The sequence below is a fragment of the Vipera ursinii genome (genome assembly GCF_947247035.1).
Source record: "Vipera ursinii genome assembly, chromosome: 8".
Classification (NCBI taxonomy): domain Eukaryota; kingdom Metazoa; phylum Chordata; class Lepidosauria; order Squamata; family Viperidae; genus Vipera; species Vipera ursinii.
Genome location: NC_139519.1, coordinates 10,422,212 through 10,441,772, shown reverse-complemented (window position 1 = coordinate 10,441,772; position 19,561 = coordinate 10,422,212). Strand labels below are relative to the sequence as shown.

The 19,561-nt window shown below is 42.7% G+C and overlaps 1 protein-coding gene across 2 annotated transcripts in view; it reads right to left on the bottom strand.

The window, feature by feature from the left end:
* Positions 1-638: 638 nt before the first annotated feature.
* The window catches only part of LOC310643888 (zinc metalloproteinase-disintegrin-like daborhagin-K), a 129,108-nt gene continuing 110,185 nt past the window's right edge, over positions 639-19,561 (bottom strand). Inside the window, exons 1-3 of one of the 2 annotated variants that reach the window (XR_014493182.1) lie at positions 7,699-7,862; positions 1,582-1,706; positions 639-1,126 (exon numbers count right to left, since the gene is read on the bottom strand). Coding sequence is in view for 1 of the 2 variants with exons in the window: in XM_083368553.1 (XP_083224679.1) it covers positions 1,079-1,126 (48 nt within the window). In the remaining variant the exon portion in view is untranslated. Of the gene's footprint in view, positions 1,127-1,581; positions 1,707-7,698; positions 7,863-19,561 lie in introns of those variants that run through there. The other variant, XM_083368553.1, reaches the window with a different exon arrangement.

Here is a 19,561-nt window from a genome sequence, read left to right as displayed (position 1 = left end):
AAGGTTTATAAGAGTCTGGAAGCTGTTGGTGGACTTTCTATCTGTTGAATGCAACAATAGATGGATTCTCTCATCTGGAATATTTGTTTGTTTAATATAGTGGTTTTGTCAAATAAGGTTGGGAAAGCGTATAACTATTTGTAGACTCGTTGTGTAAGACAAGGAGAAAATGTGGTTTTTTTCAATATTTCAGCATCCAGCCAGGGTGGGCTCTTTTTGTTCCATGTAAGGAGAACATATATGTCCCAGGATAATGTTGTAGGATCTAATCTGGGTCAGTCACCAGGACCAGTTTTTGTTTCCTGACATTTTGGACTCATGTTGGACACGAAGACGGGCTCTGAGGACGGGCTCCAGCATGAGACTTGAAGCTTGGAAGACAAAACTTCTGGTCCTGATGACTGACCCAGATTGAATCCTGCAATGTTAGATATATTCAGCAGTTAGGTCTCCCCACCTTTTTTGTTAGGCTCTTTCTGAGACAAAATACTATCTTTTGAATTTTCTGGATGCCTGTGAATAGGTTCCTTTAATGCCAGTAGAAAATTCACCTGATTGTTTACCTCAGGATGGCATGCACGTTCTTGATGCGGTTTACTCCAGCAAAACATATTTTTAAAATGAGCCTTTACAAAATGCAGGATGAGAATAGTTAGTTTATTGATGGAAGCAGCTACATCTTGGAAAGAAACGTGAAATTTTGGGAGAGGAAGCATTGGCTTCGAAACCACCAGCTCAAAAGACAGAACTTGTTGCATTAAATGTGCTTTGCAATTGGCAAAAGGTAAAATGGCCATTTATTTTTCTGGACAGCCAATATGTCCTTGGTGTTGTACATGTCCTTGGATTTTTTAATTAAATTAAATTAAATTTTTGTGGTGGGAAAAAGGTTTGATTATAGCAAAATGTAAACAAATTAAATATAGTGAAGAAATATTGCAGAATTTAGATGACATCTGGAATTTAAGGGTGATTTACTAGTAGGATGCAGGCAAATGGATCTCCTTGGACTAGAGGGAAGCTGAACCTTCTGGAAGGAGGATCTCCAAAATCAAATCTGAGAGAAGCCAGTGGTTGATTAGTAGGCTGCAGTCACATCAACACACTGCCTGTTGCTGCTGCAGACCTGAAAGTCAAAGAAAGAGATTTTCAATGGTGTAAGACAGCACTTTCCAAACTAACCCAAACGTCTTTCAGGTTCATTATTGTATAAAAATCAAGGGGAAGTGATTCCTGATCCTTTCAGGTAAGCTTTGGGATTGCTTCTTTGTTAGGTCACAACCAGCTCTGCCCCGATTCTCTCATTTCTCTCTTCCACCTAAGCACAAGGCTCTGAGAAGGCCAGGCATTTTGTTCTTGCAAGGAAGGAACAGCCCCGGACATTGACCTCATTTGTTGTGGTTGTTGTTTGAAGAAAAATCAGAATAACAACAACCAAAAGAAGGCTAGATGGATACTTTTTCTTCTATGTAGATTCACAGCTTTCAACAATGATCGATTGCAATTTTTTGTTTTGTTTTAGTGATCACCCCTTGGAATCAGACTTTAGAGCACACAGATTAGAGGTAATCTTTTACTCACCATTCCATCTCCTCTGTTGCTTAGTCTTTGTAGGGATTTCTGGGACAGTCAGAAGATATGCCAGTGCAGTAATCATTCATGTCATCACCCCTTGCGTACTTGCATATTGTTCCTGCGTTCAGAAACTGTGGGTGAGAATCAGACTCCAGCTATCATTCACCAGCAGCAGAGATCAAAGAGTCAAACCATGATTCACAACACATTTCAAAACCTCCCCTTCATCTGTCTTGAGGATCACCAAGCAAGGCATCCCTGCCCTGTTGCAACTGTGTGTGGTGCCTAGAAGTCCCAGTCTGTCTTATTTGCTATGGGGAAATGATTGCAATGAAAGGCTCAATTCCTGAAACACAAGTTCTACATGTTGGCTGACCATAAAGTGAAAATCATTTGGGCTGCCATGAAAAAGCAGCAAAAAGTGAATTGCTGAACTTCTCATGATATATTTTAATTTCTTTACATGGGAAGAAGCATTAGTAGAATTTTCTGTCATGTGCTGAAAAACACGTGGCTCCCTTCTCTTGCTGTGAATCTAGCCTTGTGATGGAAATATGGTACTAACAAAATGTTTTGATCTGCTTTTCTCAAAAAGATCATTACAGAGTCAACTGCGATCCCACATAGAAAGAAGGAATGAGGAACTTGCACCTCTCTTTTCATGGTCCTGCAGAACCTCTAGAACAGACATATCAAACACAAGGCCCGGGGGCCGGATGCAGCCCGCGAAGTGGTTTCATGTGGCCCACAAAGCCATCCTGGAAACAGTAAGGGAACAGCCCCTGCTGTCTTGGCCCTGGCCCAGGCTGGCCAGGAGCCAATGTACAATTTTGGGACTGTCATGTATGCTGAAATACATTCAGTCTTAGCTCCACAAGGCCATCTGGAAACAGCAAGGGATCGGCCCGTGCTATGTTGTCACTGCCCCCTCGGCGCATGCTGGGGAGGTATCACCCTGTGTGAGGATTGAAGAAATGCACCATCCCTTGGAAGTGGCCAGCACATGTCCCTGCCTACTTCGGCAGGCTACGGGTTGGGCAGCATTGTGCTTCTCTTCAGATTCATGCCACTCAGCTCAGCCTCTCAGCACTGTGAGTAGAGCACCCCTCTACCTGCCAAAACCGGGCAGGCTAGGGGCTGGGCAGCATTGCACAGGTAACATTGACTCTCGCGCTGCTCATGGCATCCCATCCCATAGAGCCCACCAAGCTGGATATGTGAAATAGGCGAGGGCCATGTGCTGGCCATTTCCAGGCAAAGGTGCATTTCTTTATTCCTCACAAAGGATGACACTTCCCCAGCTGTGTTTCTTGCCTGTTTTTCTCCCTCCGTCATCTCAAATATTTTCCCACCACTCTGTTCTTTGGAAGGAAGGAAGCAGAGGGAAGGTCTGAGGGAAGTCCTACCTTAGTCCTACCCTGCTGCCCTTTCACCATCCCCTTGCCCCATCCTCCTGGCCTATGCTGGGGGGTCTCCCTATTGCTAAGGAAGCTTTGGATACAAAGCCAGTTCTCATCACATGGAGAGGGAATGGGCCTCCCTCTTGATTTTGCCCTCGTACCCATCACGAGCAACCTGGCTAAGGAAAGCAAGCACAGCAGCAGCAGCCTTGAGGAGGAGGAGGTAAATGCAGCTGGGCACCCCCTTGGGGAACTGGGGCTGGGCTTAGTGCCGTGGGTGCTTGAGAGCTAGGCTAGGCATTTGATCTCTGTGCCATCGTCCAGCCCCCCCCTCACCATGGCCTGAGAGGAACAGTGAGGCTCCTCCACTTTCCTGGTCCCATCTCCTTCTGCCAGAGACCCTCAGATCTGTTCCACTCCTGCCCAGGCCCCCATAGGCACCCTTGACACAAATGATGTAGAACTGGCTACGCACACCCAGTAGGCGATAGGCACTACAGCCATGCCCACCCAGTAGGCCATGCCCACCCTGGCCACACCCCCCCCGAGAGCAACCACAATGTTGATGCGGCCCTCAATGAAATTGAGTTGACACCCCTACTCTAGAATGTGCCACCAAAACACCTGAATTTAGAGCTTTAGAGAGCAGGAAGAGAACTTAATGGGGAAAAAAGGCAATTTTACTTCCAGAAGTCTGGTGCACTGATTTCCATCTTAAAAGGCTCAGAGAAAAAAAATGTCACAGCATTACCAGGGACCTCTTAGAACCTTCCAGAAAGTCAGGAAGCTGAGTTAGGGCACCAATCTCAAACATTGCTCACCCTTGTTTAAACTTAGTTTCCATGTAAATTCAGTCAAACAACAAACATATTATTTTCACAGACATGATTTAACATGCTGAAAGAGTGCATTTGAAATTGAAAGAAGGGTGAAATTTTGTTAAATTATCTTCCCTATGCGTATGTTCATAAGGGTTAAATAAACTGGAAGAAAGGATAGGAAATAGGGTTGAAACGTTTTGATCATAGTAAACAGCCAAGAAATATTATATTTCTATATGGCTAGTATGGAGCAGGGTAAAATTTCTCCTGGTGTTAACAATAAACAAGGCTTACTTTGCAGTTACGACAACATGGTCCAGATACACAATGTTCCCCTCGTCTTGGTTTACACGTTACAGGATCACAGCACGGATTTGCAGAATTCTGAAAACCAAAACATATTGAATGATGGCATAGAATTTTCTTTTTTAATTGGTCTGTTTTGAAGAGGGACATTTCTGCAATATGTTCCCTCTTATGAGTTCATGGTAGCAAATGCACAAATTGTTTGTTATTGCAACAGATAGTGGCATCTCTCTGTGTAAGAATTAAGTACTTTAAATTAAGTACTTTACTGGATTTTGCCTATAATAGAGGAATCTCCCTAGAGTGCTTCCCTTCTCTTCAGAACAGATAGATAAACTTTAATGGAATTTCCTGGGGGAGGGGGATGTCACTCCTGGATCTGTTGCAGCTATGTAATGACTCAAAGCTAATTCCCTGCTTAATCCCTCCTCACTGTAAGGCTGGGTGTCTCCCTACACTTTATCAGTTATAAAGGTAAAGGTAAAGGTTCCCCTGCACATGTGTGCTAGTCATTTCCGACTCTAGGGACCGGTGCTCATCTCCGTTTCAAAGCCGAAGAGCTAGCGCTTGTCCGAGGACGTCTCCGTGGTCATGTGGCCAGCATGACTGGATGCCAAAGGCGCACAGAATGCTGTTACCTTCCCACCGTAATGGTCCCTATTTTTCTACTTGCATTTTTACGTGCTTTCAAACTGCTAGGTTGGAAGAAGCTGGGACGAGTAACAGGCGCTCACTCTGTTATGCAGTACTCGGGATTCAACCCACCAAACTGCCAACTTTCTGATCGACAAGCTCAGCGTCCTAACCCACTGAGCCACTGCGTCCTTTATTAGTTATACTAACCTATTAATATTAGCAAAATCTGTTTGTAAATTTCCAGTAATCTCCTCAATTTTGTTTGAATTGGGAGGCCACGTAAATTTGTTTAATAAATAAATAAATAAATATTTCAAAATCCAGATAACCTTTAAAGTAAAAGGTAAAGGTTCCCCTGCACATGCGTGCTAGTCGTTTCCAACTCTAGGAGCTGGTGCTCATCTCCGTTTCAAAGCCAGCGCTTGTCCGAGGACGTCTCCGTGGTCATGTGGCTGGCATGACTAGACGCCAGAGGCGCACAGAACGATGTTATCTTCCCACTGTAGTGGTCCCTATTTTTCTACTTGCATTTTTATGTGCTTTCGAACTGCTAGTTTGGCAGAAGCGGGGATGAGTAACTGGCGCTCACTTTGTTACGTGGCACTCGGTATTTGACCCGCCAAACTCCCGACCTTCTGATCAGCATCCTAACCCACTGAGCCACTGTGTCCCAGATAATCTTTAGATGGCAGCAAAGGAAAATTTCTGTGCGCTGACAAGAAATAATTTGTTGATGAAACAAAGATTTTTTTTCTTACCATTGCTCCTGTGGGCAACACAGTGACTTTTTTTGGATACACTATTTCATAATCATTAACATTCCCAGATTCCAGGATTATTGAGCTCCCTTCGTAAGTAAAAAGAAAAGATGCTTTGCTTTACTTTGTGAAGTTATTCTACCATTTTCACATGCACAACACAATTTGTTATTCAGTTATCAGTGAAGAATGGAATCTTTTTCTAGTGAAACACGACTTCATAATCATTAACATTCCCAGATTCCAGTATTAAAGAGCTCCCTTCGTAAGGAAAAAGAAAAGAAAGGTTTGGTTTACTTTGTGATGTTATTCTACCGTTTTCATGTCCACAACATGATGTGTTATTCAGTTATCAGTGAAAAATGGAATCTTTTTATAGTGGGACACAACACAGAAATCCAGATTTTCTCTGGGAATGCAAATGCAGCTTATTAGGAATTCTTTTCAGTTGAAATGCTATTTCACTGCCATCCTAATAGTTTTGCTGACTTTCATTTCTTTCACTTTCAAAAGAATCTATGGACAGCCCACAGCATCATAACTATCACTGGAGCACCTAACAACATGCAAATAATGTAGTGATTTCTGAATTTGACTAATAGCTGAAAAATTTAGAGTTGGTCCCCATATGGACATTGCATGGTCACTTGCTATTTGTTCCTTAACTTATTTTGTAAATGTGGCAGTCTGACACCTGCAGGTACTCTTGGATGCACAATCATAACTGAGACCAAGATTCGTCAGCAGATTAATGGAAGGGAGAGGGTAAGGTTGTGCAAGTGGAAACAAAATAAATAAATTAACTGAAATATCAATAACCACAGGGTTTGGGAAGAAATTGCTAGCCAACACCTAAAGAATTGAGACAGAGACAGACAGAGAGAAACAGAGAAACAGAGAGAGAGAAAAACTAGCATTTGGCCCTGGAAATGTGTCTTCTCAGACTGATGGGCAGCCCCAGACAGAAGAATACATCTTCCTCATATCTATTTACGTACCTACCCATTTCTACCTGATGTTCCCAGAAATATGGGAGGAGTTCAACTCCACCTACTAGCAAGCAAGCCTACTATTCCTCTCTTGCTTAGAGCACAGAATAAGCAGCAATTTCCCTTCTATCTCTCTTTCTTCTTTCCCTCATTGTTCCCCCTAAATTACTACTGGTGAGGTACTCCCCATCTCTCCTTGCTATTTAAAAAACAAACAAACAAACAGGGCTACTGCAGTGAGCCTCTAACCCTTAATTGTGTTTGGTAATCAATTGAGTGCCATTGTTTGTAATGATATGTGGGAATGACTTGGGAGACAGGAAGAAGAGCCACAGACTGGTCAACTGGCATGTAAAAAGTATCTCAGTCCACAGAAGGAAGGAGAACTTGGGAAGACTTTCAGAAGGGACCGCCCTGGTTTTCTGCAGAGTAAAAGGAAAGGAGGGAAGAAGTAATTGAAGATAATTTAAAATCTTGCATTGAGAAAAGTTAGCGTCATATTATCTTGAGTACAGTTTGAAGATTCTCTGTAACAACAATAGCATTAGCTTTTATTTTTTGGCCAAATAAACAGGATATCTAATTGACCTATTGAACGAAAGTTAAAATAAAAAAACACTTTATTTGTATTTAACATTTTGTTTTCTGAAATTTTCTTGAAACAACTCTGTCTCTCTGCCCTCTTCAGTCATCTAATCCTTTTTAAAAAACTCACATCATTGGAAAACATTCTCTCCAACATGAACGTGTTTTTCTTGTGAAAATCTTAGGACTTTTAAATAAATAATAAACCTTTATTGTCAAAGTACAACATGTGTACATTGAGATTAGCTGAGCCTCCCCCCGTGCTCTCTCCCCCCAACACACAGTGACAACAAACCCTCCATCCCACCACACTATGTGAACCAACTACACCACACACACACCGGCCTCCCAAGTCAATTCTTTTCTTTCTTAGGATTTGCTTGTGGCTTGACAAAATTTAAACAAATACCAAGAAACCATTTACGTCACTTTAGAAAAAAATGTGATCCTTGAGAGCACTCTTTTGCTAAATCTGTAGAAACTGAAGTGGAGCAAAGTTTGGTTAATTTTGAAAAATAAAACCCAAAATAAAACCCAACACCATAGCAATCTGCTGGGTGCGATAGTCTTTTAGCAATAAGATTCTGAACAAGGGAACCAAAGAGAACAACCAAAGAGAACAACTTACCTTGATATGGAAAAACTGCTAAGCATATAATTACCAAGAGAACTTGGATCATTTTGGAGGCTGGATTTGACTTGAAGACAGGCAACCTCTTCCTGCTTTCCAGCCAACCTGAGCTCTTCTCCCTTTGACTATGAGAAGCAAGGAATGAGTCCTTCAGCTTCATTCATGACCTTATATGAGAAGGTGTTTGCTAAAAGATTTGCACAAATTCTGAGCTGTAACAATGCTACTGGAAGGCAGTTTTCCAGGTGGCTTAGCGCATGTCACTCCACAAATGACAGCTGAACGGGTTTGTTCAAGGCATCCCCAAAGCAAAAGCCCAAAAGAGGTGATTAATTGGTCACAGCAGAGCAATCCCTGGCTCACATGTTAATGGAACTAAATTTGGGGCCTCGGGTGCATGGGGTCTTAAATGCCAAGAGTTGGTTTTTACAGTATTTTGTGAGTAAGAGGCACTTCTGGAGCAATCCAGCATCCTTTCAATATTGCTAGCATTGACTGAATTCATGTCAATGCATTTCCCTGAGGAATCCCTGATTTCACTACAGGGGAAAAAAACCCTCTGTGCCATAATAGATTCTCACTTTGTAGAGAACTCAAGAAGTTTTGTTATTTCTTCATATAGTTCCTGCAACAGGGGATTTATATGTTGATGCAAATGTCAACTGCAGAAATATGCATCCAAAGTAAGGACAATTAATCAGTGGAATGGCTTGCTTTCAGAAGTTGTGGGTGCTCCAACATGTGAAGTTTTTCAAAAGAAATTGGACAACCCTTTGCCTGAATGGTGTAGGATCTCCTGTTTAAGCAGGGGAAATAGACTACTACAGGAGTAGGCAACCTCGGCTCTTTTATGACTCATGGACTTCAATTCCCAGAATGCTGACTCAGGAATTCTGGGAGTTGAGGTCCATGAGTCATAAAAGAGCTGAGGTTGCCTATCCCTGGACTATAAGATCTCCATGATCCCTGTTATCCTATAAAGACCATTTGAAGGGGAACTTTGAGATGAATCACAGAGCAGAGTGAATCATTTCAATTGCCTTTTTCCTTATAATCTCTCCCTTTGTCTCCACCTGGGATAAGAATCTATAAATCACAATAAAGATGAGGGTGGAAAAAGGGGCACTACCCACCCTCCTGTTAAAGGCAAAGCAAAAATCTTTGATGAATGAAACGGAAAAGAGAAAAATCTACTTTTTATTAGTCTGTCTGGCAATTTGGGGGAAAAGAAAGTTCACAGTAGAAACAGCAGCTTCATTCCAAGAGGACTAAGGCAAAAGAACCTGCCCTTCATTTAGAAACAAGGAGGTATGTGAGCCTTTGAAACTCTCTTTAGTGGCAGACTTGTTTTCTCTCGGAGCTTCTGCCCTTACCATCGCCAGCACTCCTCCCTTGAAATACCTCCAGACTAATTAAAATTGCAAAGCATGTTAAGGGAAGAGCTACATCTTATGCTGAATTTAACCTCTCTGTTCAGCAACTTTTGCTCAGGAATTCACTAGCTTAGTCAAAATATTTTTTTCTACTTGCATTTTATTCAACTGGGTGAATGTATGTACAGGTATATGTACTCTATGCATAAGCATTTTTCTTTCAGAATCTTTTCCTTATATTTACTAATAGTCCCTTACACTTCCAGATATTGCTAATCAACTGGGCATCTCCCAACAGCCCTAAGCAGTGTGGTCAATATATCTAGGTTTCAATTTAATAGCATATGGAGGTCTTAGGGTTTCCATCCCCTCTACAAAATTTATAAGGACGTATTGCCAAATTTTCAGCTTCAAAAAGCCTTCATTCCTCTCTACTGATGTAACAGTTCTTGTCTAGGTTGAAGTTGCCTCTTGGATTCCCATATTCTATCATGCATGCCGTTCTTTAGAAGAAGAAGCTTTGGTACATCTCAATGATCTGTTTGTTCTTTTCAATTATTTTAGGTGAACCTCTTGAGGTCCTTGTATTAGAGGTAGCAATCATAAATTCTTCTCCTGCTTTGAGTGCAACAAATGCTCTTGGTTATGTGTGCTGGACAGGCCTCTTTAATTGTGACTGACAGCTTTTAGTGCTCCTGGAGCCATGCAATATATGCAATACAAATTGCAACTTAATGGGTTTCTTGGCCAACCATCACCATGATGGGCCATGAACAGGCACTGGCAGCTGATCTCAAACAGTGGGCCATTAATTGAAAGCTGTAAGCAGCATCTCCAGCTCTACTCATGGCGAATGAGTGGGCACCCATATACATTTTCTAAATAAATAAATAAATTATCAGAAATCTCTTATAGAGCTATTCTTCACATCTTCTCCAACCAGTTAGATATCTCAGTCACACAGGTATCCCAAAGTTCAGAAGGACCTCATCCCTAGCACAATTTAATACTCTCCTAACAGCAATGCTGCTTGGGGGGGGGCGCGAAAGCCCTAATAAGCAGGCATATACATAGAATGAAGGCTACTGCTAAGTATATTGATTTGTGCTTTAAATTGTAAGCCACCCTGAGTCTTTGGAGAAGGGCGGGATATAAATAGGATTAAAAAAAATCCTGAAGGAGGATAACAAAAAATCCCCTTCTGTCCATGTGGTAGAGGAATTATTAAATTAAATTGATGGGACATGTTATTTTGTAATGTTGTCTCTATGCTGGTGCTTGCCAAGAATTATTTTCATTCTTTACTAAATAAACTTGTTATTCCGATTTGGTTTATTTCAAAATGTTATTATAATTATTGGATCAATATTATTTTATAACCTTGATGATAGCCAAGTATTGTCTTATAATTTGTACATAATGCCATATTTACTCTAATCATTTTTAGATATTTTAGAACAATTATATTTTTCCTTTTTATGCTACCTTGCTTTTGTTTTTGTATTGTATTTGCTTGTCTCTTTTTGTATATTGTCATAATCTAGGAGATATTAGAAACTAAATCAAATTATATTATCTTGGTGAAAGAGAAGAAACATAAAGAGAAAACTCATCAATTTAATCTAAGAAAATTGCTGCATAAGAGCTATATTCAAAAATCTATTTTATTCTCTTACATTAATCTCCCTCATTTCCTCCATGGAGCTCAAGTGACACCACTTCTCATTTTATCTTCACACCACCAATCTTGGGAATTAGTTTTGGCTAAGAATAATAATTGTCCAAAGTCATTCATGGTAACTGGAGACCTAATCATGGCTATCCTGAGTCCAATCCAACATCTTAATTTATATCACACTGGCCCTTGAAAATGATACCAAAGTAAACTAAATGTTAAAATTCATTGGAAAGTCTAGGATAGACCACCATAGATTTGCAGATGATTCAAAGCATGGTTGGATCATTTTTCCTTTTTGCAACTTAACCTTTAAAAAAAAAGTCAGGCAGGGAACCTCAGAGAAGTATTCTCTCCAGGAAGTTAATATCCGTTTCACCCCACTCATCAGGTGATAGAAAAACTGAAAATATTTGTGTGGGCACAGACTTTGCAGGCTGAAAGCCCTCCTGAGTCACAACGTCAATGGAAAAGGAAAGACAAGAAAGTTTCCTTTGTCATTCATGAGCTGTCAGTAAGATGTTTTCATCTGGATAAGAGGATGATGTTTACTGTAAATGAGAAGACACGGCTCCTTGGCAAGGCACAATATTCCATAACTGGCAGCAGCCATTTCAAATACACTTATAGCATTGTTGCACTGGGATTAATGTCTTATTTTTCTTGGAAAGTAGGCATCAAAGAAAGAAGGGCCAGATTTGGATCCATGATCTGTCCCTGGAGACCTATGAATATCAGTACTATCCACATTGTGCAGCTCCCATTGTACAATTACAGACCTATTGTCAGTTGCAGATAACCAAGAGCAATCATAGAATATAGAACAAGAGGGTTGGAAGAGACCGTGGAGGTCTTCTCTTCCTAGCTTTGCCCAGGCAGGAGACCCTACACCGTTAGAGACACATGGCTGTCCAATCTCTTCTTGAAAACCCCATCTAAGCCTAAAACAGTATTTCACTATTTGAGAAAACTTTATGCTGATATAATTTGTCTTCAAGAAACACATATATAAAAACAAGACCAGAAATATTTCACAAATAAAAAGACACGGGGAGGAATTTATATCTGCTTGGCTAAAAAAGATTAATGGAATATATATATGTTTTAAATGTTTGTTAAGTATTTAGATTACCTTGCTAGGCCCCAAACATGGGACAAATCTTATTTCCTGTTTCAGCCTAACCCAAGGCCATCAACAGGCAGTAGTCACAGTAGTGACAGCTCATATTTGTGTAAATTTATTGCTAACAAAGAATTAAAGAGCGACTGATATGCATTTCAAACTTATTTGTTTTCAGAAGGGTATGGCTGACTGATGAGAACAAATAAGTTTGAAATGCATATCAGTCTCCCTTTACTTCTTTGTTAGCAATAAATTTACACACACACACACATCAAAAAGCCTTGACAAATACTTAACACACACACACACACACACGCACACACACACACACACACACACACACACACACACACACACACACATATATATATATATATATATATATATATATATATATATATATATATATATAATATATATATGAGTCAAATGTTAACTATTTAGATTATTGTGTAAATAATTTACACAAATATATGAACTGTCTGGTGTGACTACAGCCTGTTCGATGGCCTTTGAGATAAGGCTGAAAACAGGAAATAAAGATTTGCCCCATGTTTGGGGCCTAGCAAGGTAATCTAAATAGTTAACATTTGACTCATATCTCCCCTTGCAGAAAGCTAACAGAGAGCGAGAGAGATCCTGTGGCTCAAGAGGTAAAAATACTGCCTAATATGCAACCAGCCCAGGTTCGAATCTCAGAAGGGTATGACTGACTGATGAAGACTAAAGAGTCAGAAATGCATCTTAGTCTCCCTTAATTCTTTGTTAGTAATTTACACACATATAGGGAAAAAGCAATTTCTTTGAGTATCTTATGGACCAACTCTCACCTTTTTCATATGAAAATTAGCTTATGTGTTGGGATTGGAAAATTGCCTTACGTTCTATCCGAAGTGACTTTACCACTTTGGGATAGAACATCTATTAAGGGGATCAAACCCTCCCAGGGTAAATTACCAAAGACATTCTTTGAAATGATGGACAATATTATGCTAATAGACTCAAGGAGGCAATTGTAAAGGACTAACAAGAAATTACATGACTATTTTGATAATAATCTAGGAAACGGGACAGACCTAACAACTATCTGGAAGTGTAGTAAGGCAGTTAGGAGGGCTTATTTTTTTTACAATATAATCAGTTAGAGAATAAAAAAATCTCTGGAAAAGACCCAAAAGATATTCAGTCCAATTGTATTTTTTTTCTTTTTATCCTATTTTCCTTTGATTTTTGTGTTGTATTTGCTGGTCTATTATTATCTATTGTCATAAGCTAGGAATTTTTAGGAACGAAATCAAATTATATTACCTTGGCCAAAGAGAAGAAACCTAAAGAGAAAATGTCTTAAATGTCACTCATCAGGTGATAGAAATTTCTTTACAAGCCAAGAAAAACTGAAAATGTTTATGTGGGCACAGACTTTGCAGGCTGAAAGTCCTCCTGAATCACAACGTCAATGGAAAAGGAAAGACAAGAAAGTTTCCTTTGTCATTCATGAGCTGTCAGTAAGATGTTTTCATCTGGACAAGAGGATGATGTTTGGCTCCTTGGCAAGCCACAATATTTCATAACTGGCAGCAGCCATTTTAAATACACTTATAGCATTGTTCCACTGGGATTAAAGTCTTATTTTTCTTGGAAAGTAGGCATCAAACAAAGAAGGGCCAAATTTACTGTAAATCTTTGGAACCATGATCTGTCCATAGAGACCTCTGAGTATCAGAACTACCCCATGTGCGGTGCCCATAACATAATTACAGAATTATTGTCAGTTGCAGATAACCAAGAACAATCATAGAACATGGAACAATGGGGTTGGAGGAGACCTTGGAGGTCTTCTCTTCCAAGCTGTGCCCAGGGCAGGAGACCCTATACCATTAGAGACAAATGGCTGTCCAATCTCTCCTCCAAAACCCCATCTAAGCATAAAAAAGTAGAAGAAAACTTAATGATGATATAATCTGTCTGTAAGAAGCACATATTAAAAACAAGACCAGAAATATTTAACAAATAAAAGACATGGGGTAGAATTTATATCTGCTTGAGATTAATGGAGTTTTTTTATATATAAAACCCCAATTTAAACCTAGGCTACTTGGATCAGATGAATATGATAGATTTGTAATGGTGGAAATTGAATTTAATGGATCAAAAAATCAATAGTGATTGGTCTTTATGTCCCAAATGAGGGAAAAAGCAATTTCTTTGAGTATCTTATGGAACAACTCTTTTCATATGAAAATTGGGTTATATTGGGAGATTGGAATGGTGTGACTTCGCCAATTTGGGATAGAACATCTCTTAAGGGGATCAAACCCTCCCAGGATAAATTAGCAAAGACATTCTGTGAAATGATGGACAATTTAATGCTAATAGACTCATGGAGGCAATTGTAAAAGACTAACAAAAAATTACATGACTATTGTTATAATAATCTAGGCAACGGGACAGACCTAACAGCTGTCTGGAAGGGTAGTAAGGCAGTTATGAAGGGTTATTTTTTTTACAATATAATCAGTTAGAGAATAAAAAATCTCTGTAAAAGATGCAAAAGATGTTCGATGCAATCAGAAAGAAAGAAATTGAATTGCAAAAGTCACCTATGTACATGTAGGAAAAATAAAATTAGGTAAAGCTCCAGGCCCAGATGGACTTACCAGACTTACAAGTTGGCTTCCAGTTCTGGTTTTCTGCATGAGCAGAAGCGTGAGGGAATGCTCCCCACGTTCTCTGGATTTCTTCATTGGGGGCCCCTTTAAAGGGGTCGAAAGTTGCCCTGGAGAGGTGATGAGTGGGAGAGAGGTCTCTCCAGTCAGCGGTAGAAGGGCGGCAGCCCTCCCTTCAGCTTGGAGCTACTCATTCTCTGTCGTCCCCTTCTTCTATTGCCCTCAATCTTTCCCAGCATTAGGCTCTTCTCCAGTGAGTCCTTCCTTCTCATTAGTGTTATGTATTAAACAGTCCTGTTATGTATTAACCAAGTTCCCAATCCTCACACAGTTCGTGAGGAGAAAACATGGCAGCCCGCTGACAGCTGTCAAATGGGCTGCCGCTCACTAACACGCAGGCGCGCACGACCGCCTGACTCTGACAGTTGTCATTGGCGGCTGCGCAGGCACAGCTGAATGACAGCTGTCAGGTTGTCAGACACCGCACATGCGCAATAGCGACCAAGCTGTCAAAAGTTGCCAGCCGGTCGGAGGCGCGGCTCGTTGACAGCTCACGGCTGTCAGAGCTAGCTGCGCCTGATTGGCCGCAGCCGAGTAGCAGGAGAACGCCACATTGTTATTGGTTGTCACTCACCCAAGGATTGTATCCCGGCGGTGTTCTAAGCCGGTGCTTCCCCTAATAAACGTTTAAGATTGAGCCTGCTGTCTCCTGGTCTTACCTCATGCTAATCCACCTGGCGACGAAGGTGGGATCCGAGTCTGCTATACTGAGCTAAGTCACAGAGCTGAAGTTACGAGTGGAAGGAGGGAAGCTGTCCCACCAGCTGACAACCGCTGAAGTCACTAGCTGGACAGGGAGAGCCCTCCACCTACCTACCGCCTCATAGCAGACCCAGGGACCTGGACAAGCATGGCCACTCTCGGACACATTAGGGAGTTTGATATATCGCAACCAGAAGGCTGGGAGTCGCACCTCGGGCAGGTTGAGGGATACCTCCTGGTCAACAAAATCCTCGAAGACTGTCCCAAGGCCGCTGCACTTCTGTGCCTCAGTGGGCCGGCGGTCTACAATGTCACCATCGGGCTCTGCAGCCCGGACCTGGTTGCCACGGTGCCTTATGCTGAGTTGGTGGACCACCTCAACCAGCACTTCATGCCAAGGCAGTCAGAACTGTATTGGCAGCTGAATTTGCCCGCCGCTACCAGCGACCAGGCGAGTCAGCCACATCCTTTATTGCTGAGGTACGCCACGCAGCCCGCCGTTGCCATTTCCCCAACCTCGAGGACCGCATCCACGACCAGGTCATAGTAGGTCTGAGGAATGAACAGCTGCAGAAAAAGATCATCACGAAGCCAACGATGGACCTTGCCGAGGTAACGCTCGAAATAATGGTGTACGAAGACAGCCACAGAGAAGACATGGCCCCGACTGGCCATTCCCTCAGCAGGTCAGTCCATCAGGACTACCTGAGGAATCCAGGAAATGGAAGATCTGAGGAAGAAACAGGATTAGATGCCATCCGCCCAAGTTCCAGTAGACCCCAAGCACGCCGGGAACCCGACAGATCGGCTTCTACCTCCAAAAATCCTCCAACAAACCAGGCAAAGTGTGCCAGCTGTGGCGGGAATCACGCCAGAGCTGCTTGCAGATTCCGGAATGCCAAGTGTCACGGCTGTGGAAAGATCGGACACATCCGTGCCACCTGCCGCAGCATGAATCGAGAAAACCTCCATGAACTGGAAGTCGCCCCACCAGGTAGGACGTCCCCCCAATCCTGGGGTAGGGCAAACCCAAGGGCATCAGTGTTGACTGTCCACTCGGACCAGGGGCCCCTAGTCATCAACCACTTCAAGCCCAAAATAGAAATCCAGGTGCGCATACAAGGAGTCCCATGGGAAATGGAGGTGGACTCAGGGTCCTCTGTCTCCATCATATCATGGGACACTCTTCAGGGAATTGCACGTCGCTGCAAGCGCCACTTCCCCCTAATCCCTCCGCAAATTCAGCTCTCTGATTTCCAGGGAGCCCCCATCAAACTGAAGGGGAAAATGAAACTCAGAGTTAATTACAAGCAGTTCCACAGAGAACTCACAGCCCAAATTATGGCAGGGAGACGTGCAAGTCTCATCGGCCTCGAGTAGTTCGAGGCCCTGGGCATATAAGTTGTAGGAATAAATCAAACCAAGTTTCAACCACTAAAAACCATCTTCCGCCAGTATGCAGACATGTTTGACAGGACCCTAGGCAAATACAAAGGACCCCCAGTAGACCTTAAGCTGAACCCTGAGATTCTGCCTGTCAGAATAAAAGCCAGAAGGGTGCCTTTCACCCTCAAGTCCAAAATCGAGGAGGAACTAGACAGACTAGTCAAACTCAGGGTATTAGAGCCGACAGACGGAGCACATGGGAAACCCCCATAGTCACCCCAGTCAAGCCCAACAGGGAGGTCCACATCTGCATGGACTATAAAGCAACCCTCAACTGAGTTTTGAACCCCCACACCTACCCAGTCCCAGCTGTGAGGGATGTCCTGTCAGAAATCCAGTCAGGCACCATTTTTGCAAAGCTTGACCTAGCGCATGCGTTCTTGCAGTTGCTTGTCTCCAAAGAGACAGCAGACGGCCAGACAATTGTCACCCACCGCGGGGTGTTCAGAGTAAACCGCCTGCAATTTGGCATTTCAGTGGCATCTGGCATATTCCAGGAGGCCATGGAAAAAACCCTCAAAGGTTTTTATTTATATTTTCTCTCCGTATTTATTATTTCAAGATTTATTGATAGCTAATTAGCCAGGCAGTTAGTGCGGTACTGAGAAAGCTGTGATTAATTGCTGCAACATGCTGAGGAAAAAGAGAAAGAAGGCCGGTTATCAGTCTGCTGAGGAGGAGGCAGCCATTTCACTGAGAGATCTCCCTTCAAGTTTACAGACTCCGTTGGCATCGGCTACACGTCTTGGAGAAGCAGCCTCTGAGCCAAGGTCAGTTTCACCATTTTCTGTTTTTCCAGACTTTCAAGCTGATGCCCCAGTAGTAACCTGTGCTCATGGGGATCAGGCTGATTATGAGAGATTTGGTGCTAGACCTAAGGCTTCAAAAGGGAAGAAAGTGATTTATAATCCTCCTAGCCCTGAGCAAACTTTGAGGAGAAGGCTTTGCAAAGTTATTATGAACAAATTGAAGTTTTTGAGCAAGAGCTGCAAAACGCAAAGTTGTGTGCAGCATGGTATAAAAAGCATGGGAGAGCCTCTGCTGGCATTCAGTTTTCAGAATCAGCCTTATTGCCTCCCTCTTCACAAGTAAAGCCACACCCACAAGGGATCGCCATTTTGCCTTCTCCTTCAAAGACAAAGGCACGCTCACAGTGGAGTCTTGTGTCAGACGAATGGGTGCCTGACTGCCTGCTGTGTCAAATGACACGCAAGGATACAATGGTGCCTGAATCTAATGTTATAGCACCATCTGCTGGTGAATTTGTTTTACAAGATGCATTTCAAAGAATCAGGATGCATTTTCACAGATGTCCCTTCATCAAGCTTCGCTCCACGCTGCCACACCTCTTCAGTCATTGGAAACTTCAGCTAGAATGCCTATTGATACTGCTACTATTCAGGTTCCTGTCTCAGATGGAGCACAGCAGCCTTCAGCCCACGTGCAGCCTCCATTGGTTTCTCAAATACAAAGGCCAGTGCTAACTGCAGGCCAACTTACTGTAGCAGCTCAAGCACCAGCACCTTCTGCTGGCCAGGGTGGCATTGCAGCTCAAGTACAGCCACCCCCAGCACCAGTACCTGCGGCAGCTCCAATTCAACTGCTGCAAGTCCAAGCCTTGGCACAGGCATCACTGGTGCCCCCTGCTGGTTATGTCTGGGTGGCACAGCCTGCACAACCAGCGCCTCCTGCAGGCCAAGTCCAATTTGTATAACCTGCACAGCCAGTACCCCAATTGCATGTTCCTCAACAGGCATCTCCTATTGTACCACTGGTTGGTGATTCAAAATTGAAGCGGTCAGGACAGAATTACAGGGCATGGGTCAGTGAGGTTGGACTTTTGCTCCACAGAGAAGGTACCCATGTGATGGTATTTAATCCTCCTGCCCAGCCATGGCCTCCTGACATATGGGACTTGAATAATAGAGCATGCACAACATTATTGATGTCCATGGACACTGAATTGCAGCTCACATTTTCACAAGATGCAACTGCTCAACAAATTTGGACTCAGTTAAAAGCATGTTATTGGCCTATGTCCATTGAGTCTACATGTTTGCTTTTGTCCGAGTTCCATGGTTCTAGATTAAAACCTGGTGAACTTATTGGAGAACACTTAACTAAAATGAAAGGAATTAGAAAATGGCTATCCTATTGATGACTTTCAAATGATCAGCATTATCATAAACTCATTGAATTATGAATGGAAAGATGCTATTTCCAAGATTAATCATGTGCCTGTTGCTCAACGCACAGTAGATCATGTATGCAGAATTTTAACCGAAGAAGAGGCACTTATGCAAGCCGTGCCACATTTAAGGGAACCACCTACATCAAGAGCTCCAGCAAGGCGTCACTTCCATGGAAGAGCCTGTCACACTGCATCCTTGTTGACAGACCACGAACGAGTCCAAGGAATGGGTAACGTTGTTTATTCCTCTTGTGCCTAAACAGAAAGACTAAACAGGTATAAAGTCAGCATTGGCAGCATCTCGCTCCAACGCTCTTTTATCAACCAAATGCTCCCCAGCCCCACCCCGTCAACACAAACCAACATCCGCCCACAAGTTGACAAAAGCCCCACCCATTTCCTCCCAGCGCCCACCCCAGACAACGGCTGCTGTTAGGTGAGTCTGCCAGACAACACCTGGCAAACCCCCTCCCTGTTCCTCCTTGTCTATCCTGTTCACACCCGTACCACCCTTGTTGCACCACCCCTTCCCCATGACCAGTTCCCCAGCCCCCATCGCCTCTTACCCCATGTCCCCGGCCCCCAAACCCACAGTTCCCAGCCCGGCATGAACACCCACTAGCC